The following is a 27,031-nucleotide window of genomic DNA, read 5'->3' on the forward strand; positions in this document are numbered from 1 at the left end:
TGACATGCTTTTTTTAAAAACTTTTTAATTAATTTCTTACTCTGCGACTTTTTTCCATCCAAATCCTACACATCTGTTTTACAATATTTGTGTTAATCGTAAGGAGAGAGAAACTGACTGCAAAAATTTTGATTCTGAGTACAAGATTTTTGAATTTTTTTATTTTATTATTATTTTTAATAAACATTAAAAAAAATTCCTTTTTAATTAAATAAATGATAAAGTTATCAGTGTAAGGAATAGTTGATATTAGATGGCAGCACAGGCACCATATAGAAATTTCCAGATTTTTCCTGTAGTTTCCACATTGTAGATGGCAGCACGGTTAGCATCCAAAGAAAGTTCTAGTGAGAGCGAGTACATTCCCCGAGCCTATAAATATGGAATCCGCTGCAGTTGACGTTAGGAATTGTCAAGAGACAAGCGAATTAAAAAGCGATACTGAGCATTACTCTACTTACCTGCGAGTATCTTAGTGCTGTTATTTGTGTATATCGTGATTGCTGAATTGAGTTTCTGTTAAAGAGTGCAAGTTGTTATTGTTTGAAGACTGAACGTTTGTTTACAAACAAAGTACGTTCTGCTGTTAACTGATTGTGGACATCAAGCTACCAGAGTTTACCTTCGAAGAAACTGTTTTCTCCGGAATGCCATCTTCAAAAGCACCAGCAATTGGCATCGACTTGGGAACGACTTATTCCTGTGTCGGTGTTTTCCAGCATGGAGCTGTTGAAATAATCGCCAATGATCAAGGCAATCGCACAACTCCAAGTTACGTGGCTTTCACTGAGACCGAGCGCCTCATCGGCGATGCTGCCAAATCTCAAGTTGCCTTGAATCCTGAAAATACAGTCTTCGATGCCAAGAGGCTCATCGGCAGGAAGTACGATGACCCAAAGATCCAGCAAGACATAAAGCACTGGCCTTTCAAAGTCGTAAATCATGGAGGAAAGCCAAAGATTTCTGTAGAATTCAAAGGGGAACGCAAGCTCTTCAACCCTGAGGAGATAAGTGCCATGGTATTGACGAAAATGAAAGAGACTGCTGAAATGTATTTAGGCCAGAAAGTGACTGATGCAGTAATTACAGTTCCTGCATATTTTAATGATTCTCAAAGACAAGCTACTAAAGATGCTGGAAAAATTGCTGGATTGAATGTATTGAGGATAATTAACGAACCGACTGCTGCTGCCCTTGCATATGGACTTGATAAGAATCTACATGGAGAGAAGAATGTTCTCATCTTTGATTTGGGCGGAGGAACTTTCGACGTGTCTGTTCTGACCATCGATGAAGGGTCTCTGTTTGAAGTACGTTCAACGGCTGGCGACACCCACCTTGGTGGAGAAGATTTTGATAATAGAATGGTAGCACATTTTGTGGAAGAATTTAAACGTAAACACAGGAAAGACCTTAGATCTAGTCCAAGAGCTTTAAGAAGATTGAGAACTGCTTGTGAAAGAGCTAAGAGAACTCTGTCCAGCAGTGCCGAAGCAAGCATTGAAATTGATGCTTTGTTTGAAGGTATAGACTTTTATTCCAAGATAAGTCGAGCAAGATTCGAAGAATTGTGTATGGACCTCTTCCGTTCTACCTTGGAACCTGTCGAACGTGCCCTCAAAGATGCTAAGCTTGATAAGAGTAGTATCCATGATGTAGTTCTTGTAGGTGGTTCTACTCGCATTCCAAAAATCCAAAAGATGCTTAAAGACTTCTTCAACGGTAAAGAGTTATGCATGTCTATCAATCCCGATGAAGCAGTTGCTTATGGTGCTGCAGTTCAAGCAGCCGTTTTGACTGGAAGCACGGATGAAAAAATCCGAGATGTGCTTCTTGTAGACGTTGCTCCTCTTTCCCTTGGCATCGAAACAGCTGGTGGAGTCATGACAAAAATTATAGAAAGAAACTCCCGCATTCCATGCAAAACTTCCCAGACATTCACCACTTATTCCGACAATCAACCTGCTGTCGACATTCAAGTGTATGAAGGAGAACGGGCCATGACAAAAGACAATCATCTACTTGGCAGGTTCCAGCTTTCTGGAATACCACCTGCTCCCAGAGGAGTACCTCAGATCGAAGTTACCTTTGATCTGGATGCTAATGGAATCTTGAATGTATCAGCCATGGATAAGAGCTCGGGTAACTCTCGTAGCATTCGCATCACCAACGACAAGGGTCGTTTGTCCAAAGAGGAGATAGAAAGGATGCTGAATGAAGCAAAGCAGTATGAACGAGAAGATGCAGAGCAACGGGAAAGAGTTCAGGCTAGGAATTCTCTTGAAAGCTATGTGTATTCTGTGAAACAGGCAGCTGACTCTGCAAGCGACGACCGTTTGTCAGCATCTGACAAAGCAAAAGTGAAACAGAGCTGTGATACTATCATCCAGTGGTTGGATAATAACACGTTAGCAGAGAAAGAGGAAATTGAACACAAAATGAAAGAAGTGCAATCTGAATTGTCTCCTATCATGATGAAACTTCATCAGGGTGGACAACAGAACATGGGTAGCAGTCAGTCTGCGAATGCCAGTACCGGACCAACTATTGAGGAAGTGGACTAAGGCTAGTAAGCTAATTTAATTTTAAATGTTTGTAGTAATATGAACAAAATTATCACCTGTAATATTTTCATAATGGACTGTGATTGTATGTAATAATGTATGTTAAACATCTGTTGTTCCTAACATTTGCAGAATGTTGCATTAATGTGTTTTATGATGGACTGTGATTGTATATACTAGTATATGTTAAATATCTGTTATTCCAAATGTTTGCAGAATGTTCCATTGATGTGTTATATTTATTAAATTATGCTAGTCTGTCATATCTGTAAATAAAATTTTTATGATTTTTAAATATGTGTCTTTATTTCTATGTGTAGTAGTTTTTTTTTTTTTTTTTTTTTTTTGCCCCCATGCGAGTATATTTTAGTGGGAAATTATAAATTAATTCATTTATAAAGGTAAGTTTATATTCTTAAAAAAATTATTTAAATTCCTGTCTTTAAAGCGTAATAAGTTAAGAATATTTCGCATGAATCTTCTTGTTTACTAACAGTAATTTTTTGTAAAATTTTATAGATATATCTAAAATTGAAAAGGATGAAAGTTAAAATTATGCAGTTCATGTAAAACTCGGGTAGTATTGAAAGGGAAAATACCATATAAGTTCTTAAAATAATTCTGTTAGTTGAAATTGAATTCAGCATTATGTTGTATAGATTATTATATAAAAGCTTTGATATAATAAACTCTTTAATGATTCTAAATGCACAGGAAATTGTGTATTTTTTAAATGAAATTTCTAAACTGTTTATAAATGGAAACCAATGATACAAACTAATGTCATATATTTTAAAGAGTAAATACGAAGGAGCTCATTTCAGATTGTAGTAAAGATTCTTTGAGGTAAAATTAATTTAATATTTAGATTTTTTTTTTTCTACATGAAACTTGATAAAAGACATTTAATAAAGTTATTTGTAAGTAGAGAATAATCTTCTTGCTTACATTCTAAATTTTATGAGAGAAAAAAGAATATATAAATTCTTTAATAAATCGTGTGACATTTCAATTATTGAGAGAAAAGTAATGACAACAATTATAAATAAAACAGTTTTTAGAGTTCCTAGTGCTTATATATTAAGCAAATATATTTTATTTTAATTTTGATTACAGTAATGTTATATTTATAATATTAAAATTATTATTATAATATTTTGAAACAGGCTTGACTATAAAAAAGAAAGAAAAAATTCTGTTAAATGATTTTAACTCATTTGAGGATTAATGGTCTATATTTACATGACATTTTTTTAAGGATATAAACAATTTTTCGAACTAAACAGTGAAGCTGTTTGAATATTTATTTCCTATTCAAAAACTATATAACTAGGATATGGTTTTTAGATATTATTTAGAAATAAAATTGCCATAAATTTTTTAAAGGTTTCTAATCTTGCATATATCTGTTTAAAATTTACGGATGCATTTCATATTAGTCGATCTTATCATGTCTTTTAATATGCCATTCTAAAAATGCATCTTTGTGATATCAAATTATAATATTTTTTTTTTTATATTTCTTGACATATAAGAGATAAATTTTATTTAAGAAAATGGTAATATTATGATGAAGTTTAGTAGTTTTTACTATTAAAGAGACATGAGTAATGTAAAACTTCCCAAATTTTGTTTGATAGTTGAAGAATCTTATCGAAGATTTTCTAAAAATTGAACAACCAATATTATTTGTAAAATTGAAATTAAATAAATAAACTTTTTTTTAATAATTTGATTTTTTCAAAAAAGTATATCGGATATTTTTTATTTAGTTTGGATCAATTTTACGTTCCAACTTCCAATTTTAATCCAAGAGTAAACTGTTATCATTAAAAAGTTTGTTTTAAATATTATTAGTGACAATGTAATAATTCAAAAACAATAGGCTTATTATGGTTTAATTGTTAATATGGAGAAATAAATATCATATCACTTTAAAAATGAAAATATCATGTCTAAACATATGAAAAGTGGAAAAAGCAAAGTGAATAAATAAAATTAAAAAATATCTTTTAGCAAATAGTGTGGTTTTTAATTTAATGAGAAAAGTGATAATAACAGTAACAAATAAAAAAAATTTAGGAGTTCCTAATGCATATTTTTTGAATGAATATATTTTATTTTAATTTTGATTATGGGGGAAAATTGTTGAAATAATCTTGACTGTAAAAAGGAAAATAAATTACTCTTAAATGGCATTTCAATATTATTGGTCTACATAATTTGTATTAATTTTTTTTTAATGAAACGAGCAATTATATAAATCAAACAGTGAAGATGTTTGAATATTTATTTCCTTTTAAATAACTATACAACTAGTATTTTTTTTTAAAGATATTATTTAGAAATAAAATTACGAGGCATATTTGTAAATGGTTTCATATTATTATGGGTTTTTTTTCCCTCATATATTTGTAAATTCTGTACATACCTATTTCTGTAACTATTCTGGTGTTTAATAAAATTCCTGCGACATGCCCATCAAAATGTTCAGTGACTTGAATGGTTATGGGTATGGGGATATGAAATGGCATTATGTTCTCTTATCACTCTAATAGCAGCTAGGAATAAGAATTGCCAATCCAGTCTGAGCATAATAATTTCCCTTTGTGTCACTCAAAGTATATAGTATAATGTATTGTTTATGGGAAATTATGTATTAACTCATTTATAAAAGTAAGTTAAGTATTTAAATCACTTTTTAAAATATAATGTTTGAAGCTTTATTAATGATTGCGGTAATCTTGAATATTTCAGATGAATTTTTAGGCTTTCTAAAGGTAGTTTTTTGTGAAATTTTATGACTGAAAGAAAATATTTAAAATTGAAGAGGGTGAAGGTTATACTTGTTCTTTTAAAAACTAAGCAGCATTGAAAGGGAAATTATACGAGTTATGAAATAATAATATTCTGTTTGTTGAAATTGAATTCAGTATTATTTTTATAGGTCGTTATCTGAAAGCTTTTGTATAATAAATTCACAATGATTTCAAATAAATAGGAGAAGTATATTTTTTATGAAATTGGAACACTGTTTTGTAAATGAGAAATAAAAATAAAATTTTATATCATATATTTAAACATGTAGTAGTTATCTTTCTGCTTTCATTGCATATTCATTCATAGCATTTCAATATTATTGGTCTACATAATTTGTATTAATTTTTTTTAATGAAATGAGCAATTGTATAAATCAAACAGTGAAGATGTTTGAATATTTATTTCCTTTTAAATAACTATACAACTAGGATTTTTTTTAAAGATATTATTTAGAAATAAAATTACGAGGCATATTTTTAATTGCTTCTTATCTTGTTTATATCTATTTAAAGTGTACAGGTGCATTTAACATTTCTAAGTCTCATTTCTTATTTTAATATGGTGGTCTAAAATATATATCCTCAAGTTATAAAATCATAATTGAATATTTTTATTACCTGAGATGTAAGTTGTTAGTTTTATTGAAGATAATGTTAGTAATGAGATATGGTTTCAGATTTTTTTTCCTTTTCTTGACTAATGCAGAACTCTTTCCTTGGCATTTCAAGAAGCTTATTGAATTTTTTTCTAATTTGTGACTGGTTTTTATTATTTATGAAACAAAAGAAAGACTTTGAAAAAAAATATTTTTATATTTTCAAAACAGCATATCATTATATTTCACTACCATTTTATAATATTGCATATTTATTTTATTTGAGGTAAATATCAGATACTTTTAATTATTTTGGGTCAATTATGCATCCCAATTTTAATCCAAGAGAAAAAGGGTATTATTAAGAAGTTTGTTTTAAATATTAATAGTGATGATGTGATTATTCAAAAACAATCAGCTTATTATGCTTCAAATGTTAATAATTAAACAGCAAAATGCTCCAAAAATTAAAACATAATGGCTAAGCAGATTTTTTCCATAATAAGTACCAACAGAATTAGAATATTATAATTTTTACAAAACTAATCATACCAAGAAGTATAAACAAATAAATTCTATTACTCTTTTGTAAGAGGCAATTTTAAAATTAAATATAGTTTTTTTCCCTTATTCAAGTGAATTGCAATAAGAGACTGAAAAATAATAAAAAAATAAAATGGATATAATTTAGTAAAGAAAACTGTTAGCTTTCTTAAATAACTTGGCAGATAAGAATAAATATTGTCCATTTTTTAGGTCATGATAACTTCTTACTACATCAATCTGAATATTTAATGGAATAAGTTCAACATTTAATGAATACAGTTAATAAATATCTGCTATTATTTATTTGAATTTTATGCAAATAACATTATATAGTAGTTTCATTTTTAGATGCAATTTATTTATATTTTTACTTTTAATTTTTTTTCTAAAACGATTTTGAAGTTACATTATATGTATATTTTTAAATTTCATGGCATCATCATGAAAAAATTCTTTTTAGAAGGGTAATTTAAGCACTCTTTTCTTAATATCTTTGTTTTGTCAGAAATCAGTTAAAAGAGAAAAAAGAACATTAAGATTCTAATAATGAAATGAAATAACATCTCTTGTTGACTGTTTGTTTTTCCTGCTGCTATTTATATTAAGAAGAGTTTACTTTTGGTATCTTTTGATAATTTTTTGCTTCTCCTTCTATAGGTTATATCTTGAAATGACAGGAAAAAATATTTGTGGATTCTAGTAAAAATATCACATCAACTGCTTTTAAAATGTAGAAAACATGTTTGTATGGAGAGCAAATATCTTTTTTATTTGTTGTACTGTCCTTTTATCTTAGTTTTCCTTGCTAATTAGATACTGATCCTGCTGTTAGACAAAGAGGATGTCTTATTTATTCTCGACTTCTTTTAAGAATGAACATTGGAAATTGATAATATCAAAAATAATGTTAACATACTTATGACAGATGATTTATATTATTTTAATATTATATATATATATATATATATATATATATATATATATATATATATATATATATATATATATATATATATATATGTGTGTGTGTGTGTGTGTTGTGGCATGATCTTTGTTATTGAACCTTTAGATACAAATTTCTATCATGATAATAAGCATGATTATGCTTATAAGCAACAATTAATAATAATTTTTTGAAATGATTCAAATGACTAACAAGTTACAATATACAGCATGTTGATACCTGATACAGCATGTAAAGAATTACACAAGTTATGTTCTTCATTTTTGCAAATGTGTTAATTTTTTCAGATTTTATTTTAGTAATCCCTTCTTGCTTCATGGTGTCTACAGTTTTATATTAAATCAGTTCTAAAAACATATACATGTTGCTACATATTTAACATTTGCTACATTATTGAAAAATTTCACTCTTAATAGATATTTGAATAATTTATGCTATTACTGAAAAGTACCCATTTTTTGATATTCTGAGTCATAATTAAGCAAAGAAAATGGATGATAAAATAACACACTCTAATCTATTATAATTTTTATAATGTTAAGAAATAGTAAAGGAATTGGAGTCTTATCTATTTGCTAATTTTTTAAATAATACTTCAGTCAGCTGTTTCAATAGTTCTGTGATTGCATTTTTCAAAAATTTACACCATGTGAAAAATAAAGTTTTCTTCAAATTCGATAAAAATTTCAAAATTGAAATAAAGACAAATATATACATGTGAAACATTTTATTGCATAGGTGTCATGACTGATGGCTAAACTCAGTCATAAATATGAAGTGCTACACAATTCTTAGGGTACAAACACTGTGTTGGAAATTAATTCTCAGTGATAAAATAAATACACAAGTTACACAGGTATTATGTATATATATGTACATAAGAGTGCATATATGTATAGTATAATATCAAAAGACATAATACGTAGTTCAACATGAAGTGTTGTAAATAATTTAATCATTTACACAAGCACAAAAAAAAAAAAAAAAAAAAATGACAATGCACTATTCTGAATACACAATCATGTTTAAAAAATAAAAACTACTGCAAATAGCCCTTCGTAATAAATAAATACATATATTTTATCTCACACAAATTAATTCAGTAGAAACAAAACTCTTCCCTGATGATAAACATAAATGTTAACTTTGGTTTCGATTCATGGGCTTCAACAACATTTTAAAATGGGAAACAAGAACAAATATTTGAAATAAATACAAACATCAATGTAAATAAAAGTTAATTTTTCCCGTATATGGACAAAGCAAAATGAACATTCAAACATGAAAATAATTTAGAATATATGCAGGATAATACAAAATGTATACAAACTATGTGGGAATTACCAGAATTTATTTTAAATTGGAATTTGAAAATGAAGTAATAATAAAATTTTTGTTGCATATGAGTATACAATTCTTTTTTTAAAAAAACCAACATCAATTCTCTACAATAAATAACATAAATAATACACAACAGAACAAAAAAAAATCTATCTATATATATATAAAATTTTCTCATTTCAGGACAAGAATATTTACATACCAACAGCTTTTAAGCATAAGAGTTACAATTAAAAGAACAAAATATAATCATTAATGCTTTTTAAAATTAAAATATTCATAAGAACTACATTATAGCATCTACCAAAGCAAGTATTACAAATATATCAGAAACATTAAAAAAAATCATTTTATTCAGCACATACAACCAAACAACTTCATGTTTAAAAGGATTAAAAAATATTTTTATTAATTAGATCAAGTGCTTTGTTTATTGCTGATTTTATCATTATCACACAGTATTTTGGCATATGCTTGTTAAAACAGCCACAACATTTTCACGTCTCAAAGCATAAAAATGAATTAAGATATAGTTGCTCTAAATTTTAAAAAACAATTTAGAAGCATATACGACTATTCAAGTTTAAATTATGTGGCTAAATAAAAACAAATATGAATTTATATAAAAAAAATTAAATATTTTATTTATTTACTGAATGTTAAAAATTATTTCTGAAATAATCTTTGCACTAAAAAAAAATTAAAATATCCATTAATTCATTTTAAAATGGTTTCATACTTTCTAGAGATGTTTGAGAAATTTTAATGAATATCATAAAAATAAAAATTTCATATTAGGTTAATTATCGAAGCCAGGTGTGAAGAAAAACGAATCAGAATGATTTCTTTCAAAAATTTTAAATTTTCTTAAAAAACTGATCACATATCCATTACCACATAATTAAAATGTGCTTTTGATATTAATCAGGATAGCAAAGCTCAAGCTGAAAAAGATGACTACTATCTAACACACTATTAGAATTATTTAATGAATTTCAAAATGGATTTTTAGCAAAATATTTCTGTAAAAACAGTGCATATAGGCAGTGAACTTGGGTGACAGACAACAGACTTCCAATTTTATTTTTATCTACACAAATTATAAACAAATTTTTACAATAAATATGTCATTCTTTCTCTCTCACACATTTTCAAATACACTTCTAGTATTAAAATAGTTATAATTGCATACATTTACTAACTAACAAAAATACAAAAGATATTTTCGATATTCAACTACACTTATACATGGACACACATGTAGAAGATGCTAAAAGATCAAATAGAGTTGTGACAAACAAGCTGCAGAAAATTTAGTTAAGTTATTTATATACATTTCACATGGTTAAACAGTTAAATATTGATAAATTATCCAACTACAAAACTTAATGATTTAACTTTATAGTAAAATAATTTAGCTACAGATGAATAATAAGTAATACAAGCACATACTTTTAATGCTTTATTAAAGTTAAAACCAAATGTAAAAATATACTTGGTGTTGATTTTTTTTATATTAGTAAACTATAAAATCATTCGTTTTAAGATTAAGTATTTTCAACAATTTTTAGATTTTTCATTTTATAATGAATATTTTTGTAAAAATTAAAATTTTCAGCATGGCAATCAATGAAAATATGGAAAAGCTTTAAACTAAGAATATTAACAAAATTAATATTTTACTTAAAATATAAGCACATTTATCTTTCATCTGCAATATCTCATGGCAGTAATGATTTTAAAATTTATGTTTCAAGAAATTACCAATAATATCTTCAAAAAATAATTCATTATTTTATTAAAATTTTTTTTAACAATTATTGTATTTTAAAATCTTTCATGTTCTTAGTCTCTCGATTAATAAATATAGTATGAGATTTACATATTTTATTTAAAATTCTCTCAGCAAGTATTATCTAAAATTCGTAATTATATCACCACCTATGAAATATGGTAGAATAATGCACTACATAGAAAGATTTGATGATAGCACAATTGTTCCACACACCCACTAAACTGAAGGGACGATAATAAATAAATTGTATTATATCGTTCACTCAGAAAAGGATTGGCACAATACAAAAAACTGGAATTTAACAGAAAAAGTATTTGAAACCTTATTAGGACTATATCTCATAAGATAATAAGGCACAGTTTGCATAGCAAGACTGTCCATCCCTCCAGAGGTAGAAACTGAAACTAAAAAACGAATGGAAAATTTCATGTAGTGGGCAACATCCATACATCAGCAACAAGTAAGCATGAAATCTGTACTAATTTAATATAAGATATTTACAGAAATAACTTATCAAAATTATGAAAATAATCATTCAATGAGGCAATTTGTAACTAAGTATAATTTATAAACTTCATTATATATATATATATATATATATATATATATATATATATATATATATATATATATAAGTATGTATTACAGTGGAACTTCTTCCTGTTTAGGAAATTAAATCAGTTTTATCTCCCGCTGAAAATTTTTATTTAAAGATAATTAATCGAATCAGAATTTAAAAGGAGCAAAATAATGAAAAAAAAAAAAAATTATGTTGCATTTCAAAATGAAATTCATTACAACTTTTAGCTAATGATTTCAAATGGTTTTTGTAAAGTAAATTTTAGAACAATTTTGCAAAACAGACATAAAATAGATATTTAAAAGTTTCAGTAACAAAAAGCCTTTATAAATAAAATAATATAATTAAAATGCTTATGACTGAGGTAAGGTATTCCCTTCCCTCCCTTTTAAAATTAAAAAAAAAACAAAAAAAAAACTACAAATTACTTTACCTGGATTAGGAGTTATATAGGTAGAGTAATAGGTGATTTTACAACACTAGGTTATATTTCAAAATTTTCTATTGCATTCTTGTAATATGAAGCTAAATCAGCTTTGCATAGCAAATATATATATATAATTTAAGACTTTTCTTTCATTTGAGAATTGTAAGAATTAAAGCAAAATGGAGCATTCTGGAAGAACGAAGCGGAAGACACACGTCTTCAATATAAAACTTTCAATTCTGGTAATTATCATTTACAGCTTAACTCCATCACAATGAATTCTTAATTAAAAATCAAAGGCTCTTTCAGTAATTTTAAATGACAATTATTTAAGCCATTCACTGAAATTTTAATGAAGCTAAAATGCATAGAAAATTTAACAAGAAAGGGAAAATTACAATCCACTCACTAAACTTTCATTTTCTGCCAAGACATAAACCTGAGCACAGTAAAAAGGTTCTAATAAAGAAAATATATAATATTGAACAGAAAAAACAATGTAACATTTGTAAATATATGAAATAAATGTTAAAATAAGAATTTCCACTGAAAAAATATTAATTTAGGGATAAATATTTTTAGTTATTTCTTTCATTATGGCAAATGAGAAAGGAAAAAGCTAATAAAAATTTACAATACTAAAATTCTCTGTAAAAGTTCAGTTATTTCAGTTTTTTACCATAAAAGTTATGTTTGTTTAATAACATTAGAAAAAAAAAACCCAATAATTTTTAAAGTTTAAATCAATTCCTGATGTTCATTTCATAAAAAACTAATTTCAACTGGCAATTTTTAAATTAATTTTCATCAATCATCAACTCACAAAATCAATCATCAATTCATCATCACAAAAAGAACCATGCAAATGTACAGAAACATTTATGTCGCACAATGCAATATATTTTACAAATGCAGGGGCCATCTGACAATCTGCAACAATTCAAATGTTTTTTCCTTATCAAGCTGAAATTTAAATTGAATAAATACAAATGAATTTTCAAATCAGGTAGGAACACCCTGTCAGAAATTTTAAACAGCTCAATTTAGCAGTCGATTGAGCAGAATTTAAAAATAAACCCTGTAACAGTCTGCACAGTTTCAATTCTATCCCCCCCCCCTCTTCTTTCTTCTTTAATGTTTACTATGCCCTGGATATGTCCTGTTCAGAAAGGCGAGTAGCTGGGTTGGCACACTAATTGTGAGGGTGATCACAGGTCACTAGGAATGTTGTCACAAATCAGCAGTCTCTTTAGTTAGGTCACTCGACCTGACCATTTGACCGAGGCCTGTGCACTAGGAAGTGAGTGAGTTTGGTGGGTAAGGAGCCAAGATTCAGTTGATAGAATTCTACAAGCTGAAGCAAATCGTAAAACTTGGTACGACCATTGTCCAATGAATAACACAACTGATCTTTTTCATCAACCTGGAAAAATTAAAATTATTAATAAAAATATAACAAATTATTGTCTTTTAAATAAAAATCAAACCTTCACATGAGATCATGTGTTTAACATCGTATCATTTATTTAAGAAGAATAGTGATATAACTGCCAAAACAACATGTTACAAAAGTTCAACCTTTTTATCACTAAATCTTTGACTTTCTTGCATATGAAAAACACAAGGGATAATAGATAGAAGGATTATATCTCAAGATTTTGATGAATCTATGCTTTAGATTTCCCTGTGTCCAGAAAAAAATAATTTTAGAATTTATTTGTGCATGCGAATACAATAACTTAAAATGTAACAAACTAAAATTTAGTATGTTGTCTTGACAGCAAACCTGAAGATTTCTATCAAATTCATCACTATCACTGAAAATCTGTTCATCAATGGATACAACTTTCAAACCTCATAAGTTATATCAATGAAATTTTGAAATTTGACAAAGTTTTTTTTTTTTTTTTTTTTTTTTCTCCTCTTCCGCCAGAATTATAAATGTCAATCAAATTTCAGATAAATTCTTCCTACGATTGATTGTGTGTTAGTATGCATATTTGCTTCATATGAATGTGATAATTCAAAAATATGCTCAAATAAATGCAATTTGATATATACCTTTTACAACAATCATAGATCTGTTTTAAATTTTGGACTTAATGAACTGAAAGGAAGGCATTCAAAATCATGTCCAGCTTTCTTCATTATTATTTACAAAGCAGAATCTTTGCTAATTGTTTTACTATACAGAAAAGTTGAGGAGAGGACATTCTTTCTGGTATTTTTAAATATTGCTCTAATATGAAACCATTATAGTTCAATTAATATCCTACATATGTGAGCAGTGGTGGATTTCCACCTTGGCAGAATAAGCAGCTACTTCAGGCCACTGGGCAGGGAAGAGAGCTAGTGATAAGTAGATTAAAAATTTAATTATTTTTTAGTTGCTAAGTAAACAATTATGAAAAAAATAAAAATTCTATTAATGGTAAAATATTAGAATAATATTACAACTTTATCAAATATAATATGTCAAGTTCTGATAAATTCAATTATATTCACTCTGTTATTGCAGTGTTTATAAACACTAAACATCTGCTTCAAAGGTATTTTGTACAAACGTAGCTGTCATAAAATCTTGAACCATAAAATAAATAAATAAAACATTTTCACAAAATTGATGAAATAAAAAAAATTAAGCTTAATTATTTTCATGCTCATTAAGTTAAAAATACATTTAAATATTCAACATCGATATATCAAAATGTTAAAAATTAATCAGCTTATTAAAAATCGAGCCTCATTCACTGCTTAGGACAGCAAAATGCCTAAATCTGCCATAAACTAATTATTCATTTTGTTGAAATTCACAGTTATATAAATATTCTTCTGGGATAACAATACACAATATTATTATATTTAAAAATATATACATAAGAAACAAACGTACCCAACTATTTGGATCATTTAACAAGAATAAAAGTTTTATTCGTACAATAAAATGAAAACATAAAACAATTTCTTTAAATTTAATTCACAATTTTAAAAAAATGATTGAAAAAACATGATTTTAGAAAGCAATTTATATTGTTGTATATAATTTTTATTTCTTCAGTAAAGATCATATAGACAAACAAAAAGATGGAAAAGATATTTATGATTTATTTAAAATTATTTAGAATCCAAATGTAAACAACTGAAAAAAGTCTATAAAGGGGTAAAAAGATTGAAACATTAGAAACTGAATTTCCTTCTTATAAATAAAGCTGCATTCATTATGATGTACAAATATCAATAGAGCTTACCAATATCGTAACAAAGTATAACGAATAATCTATGAAAACAAATTCGTTTTTGTTCTTAGTAAATACATAAACATTATATTTTGAAATTATAGAAAAGCCATTTATAGATCTTAATTTTGAATCACAGTCAGATGCAAAGAATAATACTAAAATTTGTATTTTGATGCTAAAAAGTTCTATACCATACCAATATGAAAAAGTTTGACTCATGCATTTAATATGCATCAGGGGCATATAAATGGTGGGATTTTCTATGAAATTGATTCTTAAACTCATAACTTCTGATCAAATAAGTGAGACTGTACTATCAGATGATAACATAACATTGAAACTAACAAAAATAGACTCAGATAAAAACTCAAAAATATGAAAATAATATATGTTTTTCCAAACAGCATGAATCATATAATTTCAGTATCAATAATAACAGTGGATATAAAAATTTTATACATTAAAAGAAAACAACTACTTACAGGAAAAATTTGGCAATGATGAATTTTATTTTTATACACATATGATAAGACGAAACTTCCAGGGTTTCTCCTACTTTCTCTCACAAGGAAAACACTAAAAAATAATTTCAATAACTTTAGCTTTCTTAAACAAATGCTATAATCAGGGTTCTTTATAAAAAAACCTTTTCAATAAAATAGTTTCAAAGGAGCACAATTGATGATGCCTTCAAAATAATGCATGGCATTCAGAATGTTATATAACATTATGGAGACATTGTAAAATATTTTGCCGTAATAAGAAAGTATTTATCAAAATCTAAAGATAACACTTAGCCATCTTTATAAAATCCACATTTTTTTTAAAATCCAATGTTAATGTGTTAAAAATAACATAATATATATCTAATCTAGTACACTTCAGTGTATTAAATTTTAAAATTTATACAAATTCTATTTACAGAGAAAACTGTGCAATAGTACCACAGACTGAAAATCCTGTACAGAATATCCCGAAGTTTCAATTCAAAACAAAATATATTACAAATTAAAAGGACATCTATAACATTTGATTAATGTAAGAATTTCCTTAGAATATGAATCCATACTTTTATTTCTCTGAATAACAAGTTAAGATTATGTTTCATCAATTGCTCTTTTCCAATACAAATATACGCCATTGAAAAAAAGTTTTTAAAACCATCTCATTAATGCATTACAAAGAATGTATATATTTCATCAAAAACATGGTCAAAACAAAATATAAAAAATATGAGATACAGATAGAAATATTAAATTAAATTGAAATTTTAAAACATATTTCTTATATAATTTATTTTTATAGAATTATTTTCAGGGCTAAATGCTTTAACAATTTTGCTATGATGTCCACATTTTTTATAAAGATTAATTTATATTTTTTTAATACATTAGTAAAAAATTATATTAAAAAATGTTTTTTAAGTCTTTGATTGCTTATTATTATGACATCTATGCTCAATTTTTTCCTCAAATTTGCCCTGCCATCTTTAATATGAAATCAAAATTTAAATAAAATTAAGTTATTAACTACTAATAAAAATTTAAAAACTTTAAAATGGAATATATGTTAATGGAAATACATATCAATAAAATTTTAAAAATCTAGTAGAGCAGAAAGTGAGTGAAAAATTAAATATAAAAATACTTTCATTTTAAATAAGAATTGACCGAAATTAAAGCATATAAAAAGTATTAATATATGAAAAAACTTTACCCATCAACAGTTCCATATTTGGTTAGCAGATGAGTAGCTTCATCTCGTGACATCCCGCTGTAAAACCAAGGTTGTATGGCATGAACTCCAAACTCCATTGCTGGTCTAGCAGTGGGACTAGAGCTAACATTTTGCTGAGAGCTACCCCCTGGTGCTCGACAACAAGGCAGTCGCCGCTAGAATGAGAATTTTTTTTAAATATTAGCTGTCTTTAGAGTCTGTTAGGTCAGAAAATTTATTATGTCTAATTTTAATTAAAACGCTTATGTATTTGAAATTTATGATCCCTTAAAGAAAATATTTTTACATATCAAACTATTACAGACATTTAAGCTATATAAATTTACCTGTTCTCTTTATTGTGCACATGCACTGCCCAAACTGAGTAAAGTCAAATTTACATGCAAAAGTATCACTGAGTTAACATTCAACTACATATTGTCTAATGCGGTATTTCACTTTAATATTTCTTGCATAAAATGTTCAATTAATTCCAATATTAAAATGGTATACTGCATTTCTTTTGAGTATTAATTCTAAAAGAGCATAAATCATGTTGGATGGATTCAAACATGGTAATAAGAAAATCAAAGAATATTCAGCATAATAGTTCAGTATATTGAATATATCACTTAATATATAAGAATACTTTACTAATAGATTCTAAAAAATATTTGATAAAATAAAGAAGTAAAATTTGACAATGATGTTGACAGAGAATACGGAGGAGAGGAACACACAGAGAAGCAGAATCTTTACTTATTATTTAATGAAAGAAATATTTATTGGGAAAAAAATGAAGACATCTCAAATTCCATTGCAACAATGAAAAGAACTGTTGCAAATGTTGAATAGTAATATTTTTAAAAATGGTTAAAACTAGGAGAACAATTGTATGACCAAAAATTGGTATTAGTGAGAAGATTATTATTATTATTATTTTTAATTTATGTGGTATAAAAATGATTTCCATACACTAATATTTTCAAAAAATAATCGTCAAAAAGCAAAAATGATGTAACTTTCATTAAATTAAAATTCTAATTAAAATAATGCTGATATATACATTTACATCCTTCAAAAAATCATTTATGCCAAATTTGATAGTTTTAGGTAAAATGGTCTACTAAATTTGTAATTTACAAAAATTCAATTAACTGCAAGACTAAATTTTTGCAAGATACACACAAGTAAATTCACATTTATGCACTATATGAGAATAATGTCTTGTGCCAAAGTACATAAGACATAATATAAAAATTTTAAATTCTGAATTACCTTCCAAGTATGACCTTCTGCTGCAGCTATTGCCTTGGCTTCTTTAGGATCTTCTACAATTCGACTCTGTGAGCCTGTAAAGTCCATTGCTACACGTGGTTTCATCGGAGTGTAGTCCTAAAATAAAACAAATAAATATTGTTCCTAATCATTAATGAAACAAAATTAAAGATAACAATGTTACAAGAAATGATATCATAATGAATTAAATAGCTGCTTTGAATTTTTATATAATATAGATATACACATTCATAAAAGAAAAGAAAAAAAATTTCCTTGCTTTTTTTTTTTTTTTTTTTTTTTTTCATTTTTTCTTTCTTCCTTTTGCTTTTACATGTTTGTTATTTTTATTTTGCTTTATCTTAATGACATAGATCAGCAACTGGTCAATTTTTTAAAAGTATCTTTTTGTAATTTTTGTATTAATTTTTTATATTTTGCATATATAAGGTAGAAACTCATTTATCCAAGTTGACAGGAAACAGAATTTAATTTGGGTAATCAAAAACTCAGTTAACAGATCAAATTTAAATCATAACTTCTTTTTTCACAATTAGGTTTTCCAAATTATTAATTCTGAAATAACAAAATTAAGTTTTAAAGAACTGCAATATATTCACCAACTCCTATTACATATAAAGCGTATTACATGAATCTTGTAAATTATCAATTAGTTTTTTTAAAAAAATTACAATTGAAACTGCAAGGGTTTTATTTCTTAGAATTGGAAAAATAATACATTGGGTGATTTATGCAAGGAAAGAGATTTTTCCATAGGGTAATTTTTCTTCTTCTTGAAATCTGAGATGGGACAAAAATGCATGTGGTTTATTAGAATGGCCATTAAGAAAATCCATCATTGATGGGAAAACATAAGATCAATTACTAATAAGAGGATTTGCAAATGCTAATTTCTCTTTTCCATTTGTACTTTCCTGTTGGTACTTGCAGAGTATTTTCAAAAGAATATTTTCTCTTTTCAAAAAAGTGAAACTATCTGGAATATTTACAGTATCAGAAATTTTTATGAATAACCTCATTTTTTTTAAGAATTTGATTTCTGTAGGTGCTTAAGACTGCAGCAGAACCTCCTTCCTTTGAAAAAAATTTTTGGGGTTATAAAAAATTACTTCCCGATGACACTTTATACAGACTTTTTCATCATGCAAATTCGGCAAATCTTTGATAATCTTTTCTGAGAATAAAATTCATTGCCTTTATTAAAAAAATGATTTTCTGATATTGGTATAGTTAACAAAAACCTCAATTCATAGAGGTCCAGATAATCAAATTCTTACTATATTATATAAAGATGCTACTGAGTTAACAAAATATTATAAAACAGTTAGCCATTAATGAAATCCTAAAATAAGTTTACTGTTGCCTTAATATATTGTTAAAAATAGTTAAAAAATAAATTAAAAAAATTCAGATGATACTTAAGGCATGATCATTAAAAAAAAAAAACAATACACATGTGTACATTGACAAAAAAAAAAAAAAAAAAAAAATGCAATAAGAGAGCACTGGCAATGCATTCCAAATTTTTATACCATGAAACTGGTGGCTAAACAATGGTAATTATGCTTATAATGTTGATAAGGTAAGACAGATCAATTTCAGATAATTACAGTAATTATAAATTAAGGAAACATTGGTAAAAACTAAAGCTTTGTATGTGTGCATGTGTGTTTAAATAAAGTAGCAATGTTTTTCTCTCAAGAATACATAAAAACACAAAAATTTATCATCTTCTTCCAGACAATATTCAATAAATTTTGAAATGAAATAGCAGATGACTGTAAATTAAGCTTTATAAATTTATTTCAATAACTATGGTAAAGTTATATAATTTATAAACATAAATATAAAGATTTTGAACTTTATTCCAAAATATGGCTTGGCTGCTTAATGATGCACACAACTTCTTTGAAGTAAAATATGATTTAATAATAATAAAGTAATAAAGAAATCAATTAAAAAAAGTGATAAAATTGGGGAAATTGAATGAAAAAAATATGTAAAGATTCTATAAGTTAAAATCATTTTCAATTAAGTTTGTGTGGTGCATATTAAAAATGAACAAAAGAGATTTGAAGTCAATTTGAAATAAAATAATGAATAAATAAAACATATACTCACTGATAGTAAAGAATCTACAGAGGTAGACATTCTACTATCAGCAGATCCTAAAGGACTGTCCATATGTCGAGACTGGACTTCTTTATAATTCTCTCGGATTTTTCTGCCATACTAAAAAAAAAAGAAAAAGCAAAGGATATACAAATTAGTATATTTAAATTTATTTCAAATTGTAGTGGTAAGAATCTTTTCCCTTTTATGCTTGAATTTGAGCTATGAAATATCAAATCTAAGCCTTACTTTAGCAAGTCTCAGTGCAACAATCCAACATTGCCGGTGCTTATCACTTTCACAACAAAACCAAAGTAAGTTCTTGGGGGATTCTTCAGGACAAATTGAATTCTAAAAATAGAACCAAAATATATCTTTTTTTTTTTAAATACGAAACTTAATATAATATTTATTTCCTTTTGCAACTTTCTAAACATAATTTTTTTAAAAATCTGAATTTTAATTTTAACATAGTTTATTTGCAACAGATTCTATCAAATTTTGTATTCAACATGACAGAAGAATACCATTAATCTAACAACAAATAAATGGTAAAAAAGGAGAAATATAGACAGCTTTCAAAGTTAGAAGTTTCAAACTGATAGGGCAATTGGATTATGAGAAAAGCTAATAATAGTAATTTTTCAACCGATTTCTTCCTATTAATAAGATTAAAAAAAATAACATTTTTCCATCATTTAATAAGTCATACATATGTACAGATTTCCCAGTTAACAGCATGTATGTTTCAGAAGCATCACAGAGAGGGGGAAAAAATTATTAGTGTGTATAGGTATTAATATTAGGTAATAGGTATCCCTTATTAAGGCCAACTTTGATTAGTGTAAAAACTTAAATCATGTCTTGGGCTCTTATTACTCATTTTTACACCACTTGTCATAATAGAGAATGTTCAACTAGTATTATTTTTCAGGTGACATTTAACTCAGCTACATCATTGAAAATATATACAAATTAATTAATTATTTGAAAATCTTTACTTCCCAAAACTAAAAGATTCCTTACTTTTAAGCAGAAAGTATACGAGGTGGGATTTGTATTTCCAGCAGTTTCAACAGGTGTGTAGATTTCATATTCCATGAGGTCACGGAAAGGCCAAAATTGCTGCTTTCCATCCTTAAAAAAAAAAAAATTGAAACTCATGCCACACATATAAAAGCATTAAGATTATAACATATGTTTTAAATCATTTTTTCAAAGAGTAAGGAATAAATTAACAATGCAATACCTTGCTAGGAAAAGTTGCTGAAGACACACATAGTGTAGTACCTTCAATTCGAAAAAATAACCTTTTCCATGTGTCTTTGCCTGGCTCTTTACACCATAGAAGGCTTTGGACAACAGGAGATTTTTCACCACTGCTCAAAATATTCTGAAATAAGCAAACAAAGCAGAAAAGAAATTAAATGATGGACTGCCTAAAAAAATTATGCACTGACTAATACAGTGGTTGTATGCCTTTGTGAATTCATTCATTTTTTTAAAGTAAATAAATTGGTGACATTATAAAGAGTGTGTTTTTAATTTTAAGATAGTATAAAATGCATTTTTGTATGATAATATTTTCAAAAATTATCAATAAAAATGACCAAATTTTATTTTAACTTTCAATTGAATAAAATTTCAAAGAACAAAAAAAATCTCTCTACAATTTTTTCACTCTCCAAAGTATTCCATATCCAGAATACTTTGGTGTTGTGAAATACTTTAAACTACAGAGAAATACCCACTTTTTGTAGAGTATTTAAAGGTACACATATAGATATGTGTTTGTTTTTATAATGATATAAATATAATTTTATGAAGGAATAGGAGTAGTGTAAGAAGTAATTAAAAGAAAGAGTTTGGATTTGCAAAGAATTTGGATTTGTTTTAATAATTTACCCAACTGGTGTTTTTCAGATCAATTTCTCCAGGTAGAAGAAATGAAATATGTAGTTATCTTTTCTTATATTTTCTAGACTTGCATCATATATATTGATTCACATTCATTTATATTGAAAATATATATGAACTTACAATACACATTATTACAGATGATATATGTAAAGCATAAACAATATAGAAAAAAAGTTCACTGCATCTTCCTTTGTCTTTTGTGGTAAAATAATTTCCAAATTCTAAAGATTAAATGTATTGTTTCATCAAATTTTACATTAAATTTTCATTTTTAAGTACAGATATTATTTGGTACTGTATGATAAGACTAAAATGGAATAAAGATTAAATTTTGTCATATAAATATGTCTAAAAGAATGGTAAATGCTCATGGAAGGAATAATTGTATATTATTTCTGTCATGGTAAGAAACTTTTTTCCCTATAAAAATTATGTTTATATGTGAATAAATTCACAATTTCTTCACCCCCTCTAAGAACTACTCTTTTTTTTTTCATTAGAAAATAAAAAATGTTTTTTTGTTTTGTTTTTTTCATTAACTCTTAAGATTGCCATGGGACAAACGAAAAAACTCAATCTTCCAATATTTATATTGGATTTCGACATTTTGTGGCCCTATGCAATCTACATTATGAAGCTCCTCTTTTAGGAGGTGCCTCAACTGCTGGACTGCACCAGTTTTGAAATGTGCTGGCAAAAGATACATGCACAAAGAATTCAGTTCATATTTATTAACTTATTACTACAAAATCTCAGCTAAAATATTTTTACAAATTTGAATTTCACATTAGCATATTGAGGAAATGCACAAAATTTTTCATGTTGATATATGAGACTTGACCAGAGGAATGTTAAAAATTTGTTTTTAAAAAAAGAAAACATCACCCATAAAAGGTTTAATTTGAAAATTTTAAATCAATATATTTATCTAACCTACTGATTGATTAGATAAATATAGTCTCAGTTGATCTGTTAATCAAACTGAGAGAAAAAGATAAAAAGTTATTCACCTGGAGCGTGACAAATTTGGCTAAATCTGGAGATTCAGATAAGCAGTCCATGGGGACAGATCCCAGATCAAGCATGGACAGAGGAAAAAATTGCTGTAAAAATAATATATTATTTAAATACAAAAAAAAAAACATTATTAATATAAAAAATATGATAATCATAATTTATTCATAAAACTATTCTGTTTTTTAATTTTTAGGATCTACTGCGGAAACATTATGCAGTATAAAGCTCATCTAATAAAACATGCAAATTGCCTTGTTTGTAATTCAAAATTATATTCAAATTTAATAATTAAAATAGGATGTTACTTTAATAAACATATATTTTTTATAAATTTTCACAACAAATGTTAATTAAATACATAGAATTAAGTTAACATAACAAGGAAAATTCACCTTATTAAAATAGAGAAAATTAATGTAACTAACATAAATGATAGAATTTTTAAAAGAGATCACAGGAAAATCTAAATCAAATATCTGAATAATTTTCAGTAAGAAATCTTTATGCATTTTGCTGTCAAATTTAATTGTAAACTATTTTTAAACAACTTTTTTTTAATCTTCAAAACTCTTATATTTAACACAAATATATTTTATATATTGCAATAAACAGAAAAGGATGATAATTAATATGGAAGATTAAGCCCACAGTTATACTTCAAAAATTAGTTTTGATAATTAAACAAATGCATGAATTTTATAACTGTAATGGAAAAAAAAAGTTAAATAAAACTTATACATACCTGTGGTGTGCGGAAGAACTCATATTTACAAAAATCCTGCTTGAAGATGAATTTATTTTCAGATTCAGATTCCCTCTGGCTTCCCCATGAGGCATACACTTGTAAAATGTCTTCATGGTCCTCCAAACTCCTCTCTAGAAACACAACAGAAAAATTAAGAAATTCGTCAAATATATAGTGGAAGATTATCTATGAAATATATATTTCCTCAAAATAAAATGCATTAATTTCAGAGGAAAAGAAATGCAATAGTAAAAGTTATCTTATTACAATAAGGGGAAGCTAAGTTTATACTTCTTTTTTTCTGCTGCTTTTTTCTGCTCAAATTAAAAAAATGAGGTAATTTACTAAGAAAAATTCTAATTAATTTACCAACAAATTTGTAAATTTAAGTTTATAACTGATTAAAAATTAGAATGATTTATTTGACTTATTTTCACTTTTGATAAAAATAATTGTTCTGAAGAAAATTTAATAATTTTTTTTAAAATCAAACAAATAAATGAGAAAATTTTGTATGTCTCAAAAATAACAACTGCTTACAAAATATATTTTGGACAGTGAGCAAAATATTTTAAAATTAACTTTTATAAATTTTATAAAAAATAAAATAAAAAAATTTTATATAAATTACACTTTTGTAAAAAATTTTATATAAATTACACTTTTTCAAAAATGTAGTTTATTTTTAACTTTCAGTTTTATTAACATAGTAAGAGATAAAAGCAATGATGCTAGTTAAGTATGGTTAAGTGCAGTGATGTACTTAATTTAAAAATTTAAAAAATGTAACCTAAATAATTTTTAAGAACAAAGGAAATGAAACAATAATATTCCTTGCATTTATTTACTATTAATCAGAATTGAGCCCACTAACCTATTCCAAGGGAAGTCAGCTGTTCAGCCAGAGTCCATGTGTGAGAACGGGCCACATTGAATTTGAGAGCAAGTAACTGGCATAAATCCAGCACTCGGAGGTTCTCTTCAACCACCAACTTTTGTTGTTTACCATCTTCAGTGTAAAAGTTCAATGTCACCTGAAACACAGTCAGTTGTGAGATTAGTTATCAAATCAGAGGCACCAGGATATTCAAATTCTAATCTGTTGCCTATTAAGATAAGAGTTTTCTTTTATTGCAAAAAAGATAAAGACTGCAATTTCAGACAAAAATAACAGTTTATATGTCTCATAATTAACTTATATTGGGTTTATGAGAATCCATGCTAAAGATAAAAAGTATTAAATTAAATAATGCTAAAAAGATTCCTACAAAAGAAGATATCATTATGAGGCTATTATTTAGATTTGAAATTATTTTCTGTAATTGGTATAAAATAAGAATATAAACAAAAAAATTATTTCTTTACTTCCATATTTTTAGAGCAAATTAGTTTTTACATTATTTGTATTAAATGAATATATTATAACTTGAAGACTATCCCTTGATTTAAAGATCAATTCCAGAGGTTTTTGGACATATAATTCAATTTACCAAGAAAAGACTTGCATTTTCCTTTTCCAGCTAACATATGAAAATATTCTAATGAATACTTGAATACTATGAAATAATTTTTAATTAATTTAAATTTATAAATAATTTTTAATTAATTTAAATTTATAAATAATTTTTAATTAATTTAAATTTATAAATATTTTTTAATAATTTTTAATTAATGCTATTCTAGAAAAAAAGATGTAAGGCAAAGGAACAGCAAAGAAAAACAGTGCTTTATAATTCTTTCATTATATATGCTTGAAAAGTGAAAAAAAAAAAAAATAATTAATATTTTATCTTTGTTATTTCTGAAGACAAGTGCTTGGGGCTATTTTCTCACACTGCCTGCTGTCCCTTCATAATGTCATATGAACATGAGCAGATTATTAAAAATAAACGGGAATTATTTCAACAGGATAAAAAGTTATACTCGCAAACATCTATATCCTTAAGTGCGGCATAGGGTAGTAACATCAATTAAATTTTTTTAGTAATGAAGTCCGAATTTAAAATAATTTTCCGCTTTCAATAATTTTTAAAAAATCTTTGAAAATTTACAATATGACTATCATTCAAACAAACATAAATATGATTATAAAATAAGTTTTTTCTTAAATATAAGATTATTATACGGCCGCCAAAGTTGAATTATTTTAGGGCGATTCCTCACCAAATGTCATAAATTAGTTATATTAACGCCCCGTTTTAAAGCAGCACTACAGCTACTTTAGAACGGACCCCGTAGTTTTGAACCGTGATCAGATGACGAGGATGACATCTGAGCTCACACCCTCTCTCCACACCTCAACTCTATGCTAGCGGGAGGACGTTTGGTCCCGACGGATTTCGCCTGCACCAGACCCGCTCACACGACGGTTCTGCGGTGGAATCGGGTCTCGAACCGAAACTCTCAGGTCTCGAAGCAGAGACCATACCACCAAGCCACAGCGAACCTCCATATGCAATAAAAAGTTTTTATTAAAATCCTAAAACCCATTGGTTGCCGTTTATGATATTCAGCAAAGATTTCGGCCTTTTGGCGAGATTTTGAACGATTCGCATGTTTTTGATATATTTGGCAAGAAACCAAACATTAATCTTTAGTCTTATCAAGTTTTTTAAAAGAATACTTTTATTAGATTTTTAAACAAGATAAAAAAAATATATATATTTTCTATTTTTAAATTTTGAGATCCACTGTTTCTGAAATTCGTTACCAAATGGCGCCACGGGTCACCAAACAAAACTGAATTAATGATTAACTGATAATCAATTAAAATAAAGCATTGTTATCGGGAATGCATTAGTATAAAAAAATAATTTTTGCTGCACATGAGAAAGAGAATAAAAAATAGATGATATTGTGGTGAAACCTTATAAGCCAGTTAACAACTACGCTACACGAGCAATTGCTTTTGTATCGTGGTCATGTTACTGGACTGCAAACTACAAAGTCCCAGGTTCTATCCTCGCTCATATCAATTTGCCACAATATAAAATAAATTTTTATAAGCATTAAAGAAGTCAAATAAAAGTTCAAAAAATTAAAAATAATAATAAGTAAAAAGTCCTCGAAAAATGAATGAATGAAGACAGACATACCTCTTGGGGTTCACTGGACCCTTTCTGTGACATATAGGTAGAAAAAGCATCAGAGTCGACCGATGATGCCGAGGTGCCAAGTAGCAATTGGTATGAGATGTCGCCCTCTTTTGGCTTGCCACATCTGAAAGGCAGAGAAAAAAAAATATTAAATTAGAGAATCAGATAAGAAAATTATTTTCTATGATGCATAGAAGCTTTTTCAGAACAAATATGAGCAACAGAATTCTAAGAGTTCTCATGACACGCAGACGAT

The 27,031-nt window shown here is 26.8% G+C and overlaps 2 protein-coding genes across 3 annotated transcripts in view; one reads left to right on the forward strand and one right to left on the reverse strand.

Moving 5' to 3' along the window:
* Positions 1-363: 363 nt before the first annotated feature.
* LOC129980995 (heat shock protein 70 B2-like) lies at positions 364-2,818 on the forward strand. The gene has a single exon (XM_056091569.1). It carries the CDS (start codon positions 648-650, stop codon positions 2,562-2,564), a length of 1,917 nt encoding a protein of 638 aa, XP_055947544.1. The 5' UTR covers positions 364-647; the 3' UTR covers positions 2,565-2,818.
* An 8,436-nt stretch (positions 2,819-11,254) lies between these two features.
* LOC129981024 (growth factor receptor-bound protein 14-like) overlaps positions 11,255-27,031 on the reverse strand; it is a 102,282-nt gene continuing 86,505 nt past the window's right edge. Inside the window, exons 2-13 of one of the 2 annotated variants that reach the window (XM_056091624.1) lie at positions 26,776-26,899; positions 24,555-24,714; positions 23,678-23,811; positions 22,929-23,021; positions 21,248-21,391; positions 21,025-21,135; positions 20,248-20,349; positions 20,008-20,118; positions 17,866-17,982; positions 16,588-16,763; positions 15,354-15,447; positions 11,255-13,055 (exon numbers count right to left, since the gene is read on the reverse strand). In XM_056091624.1, coding sequence (XP_055947599.1) covers positions 12,891-13,055; positions 15,354-15,447; positions 16,588-16,763; positions 17,866-17,982; positions 20,008-20,118; positions 20,248-20,349; positions 21,025-21,135; positions 21,248-21,391; positions 22,929-23,021; positions 23,678-23,811; positions 24,555-24,714; positions 26,776-26,899 — 1,531 coding nt within the window. In that variant the 3' untranslated portion in view covers positions 11,255-12,890. The remainder of the gene's footprint in view (positions 13,056-15,353; positions 15,448-16,587; positions 16,764-17,865; positions 17,983-20,007; positions 20,119-20,247; positions 20,350-21,024; positions 21,136-21,247; positions 21,392-22,928; positions 23,022-23,677; positions 23,812-24,554; positions 24,715-26,775; positions 26,900-27,031) is intronic. The other variant, XM_056091623.1, reaches the window with a different exon arrangement.

This window comes from Argiope bruennichi, chromosome 8 (assembly GCF_947563725.1).
Source record: "Argiope bruennichi chromosome 8, qqArgBrue1.1, whole genome shotgun sequence".
Taxonomy (NCBI): domain Eukaryota; kingdom Metazoa; phylum Arthropoda; class Arachnida; order Araneae; family Araneidae; genus Argiope; species Argiope bruennichi.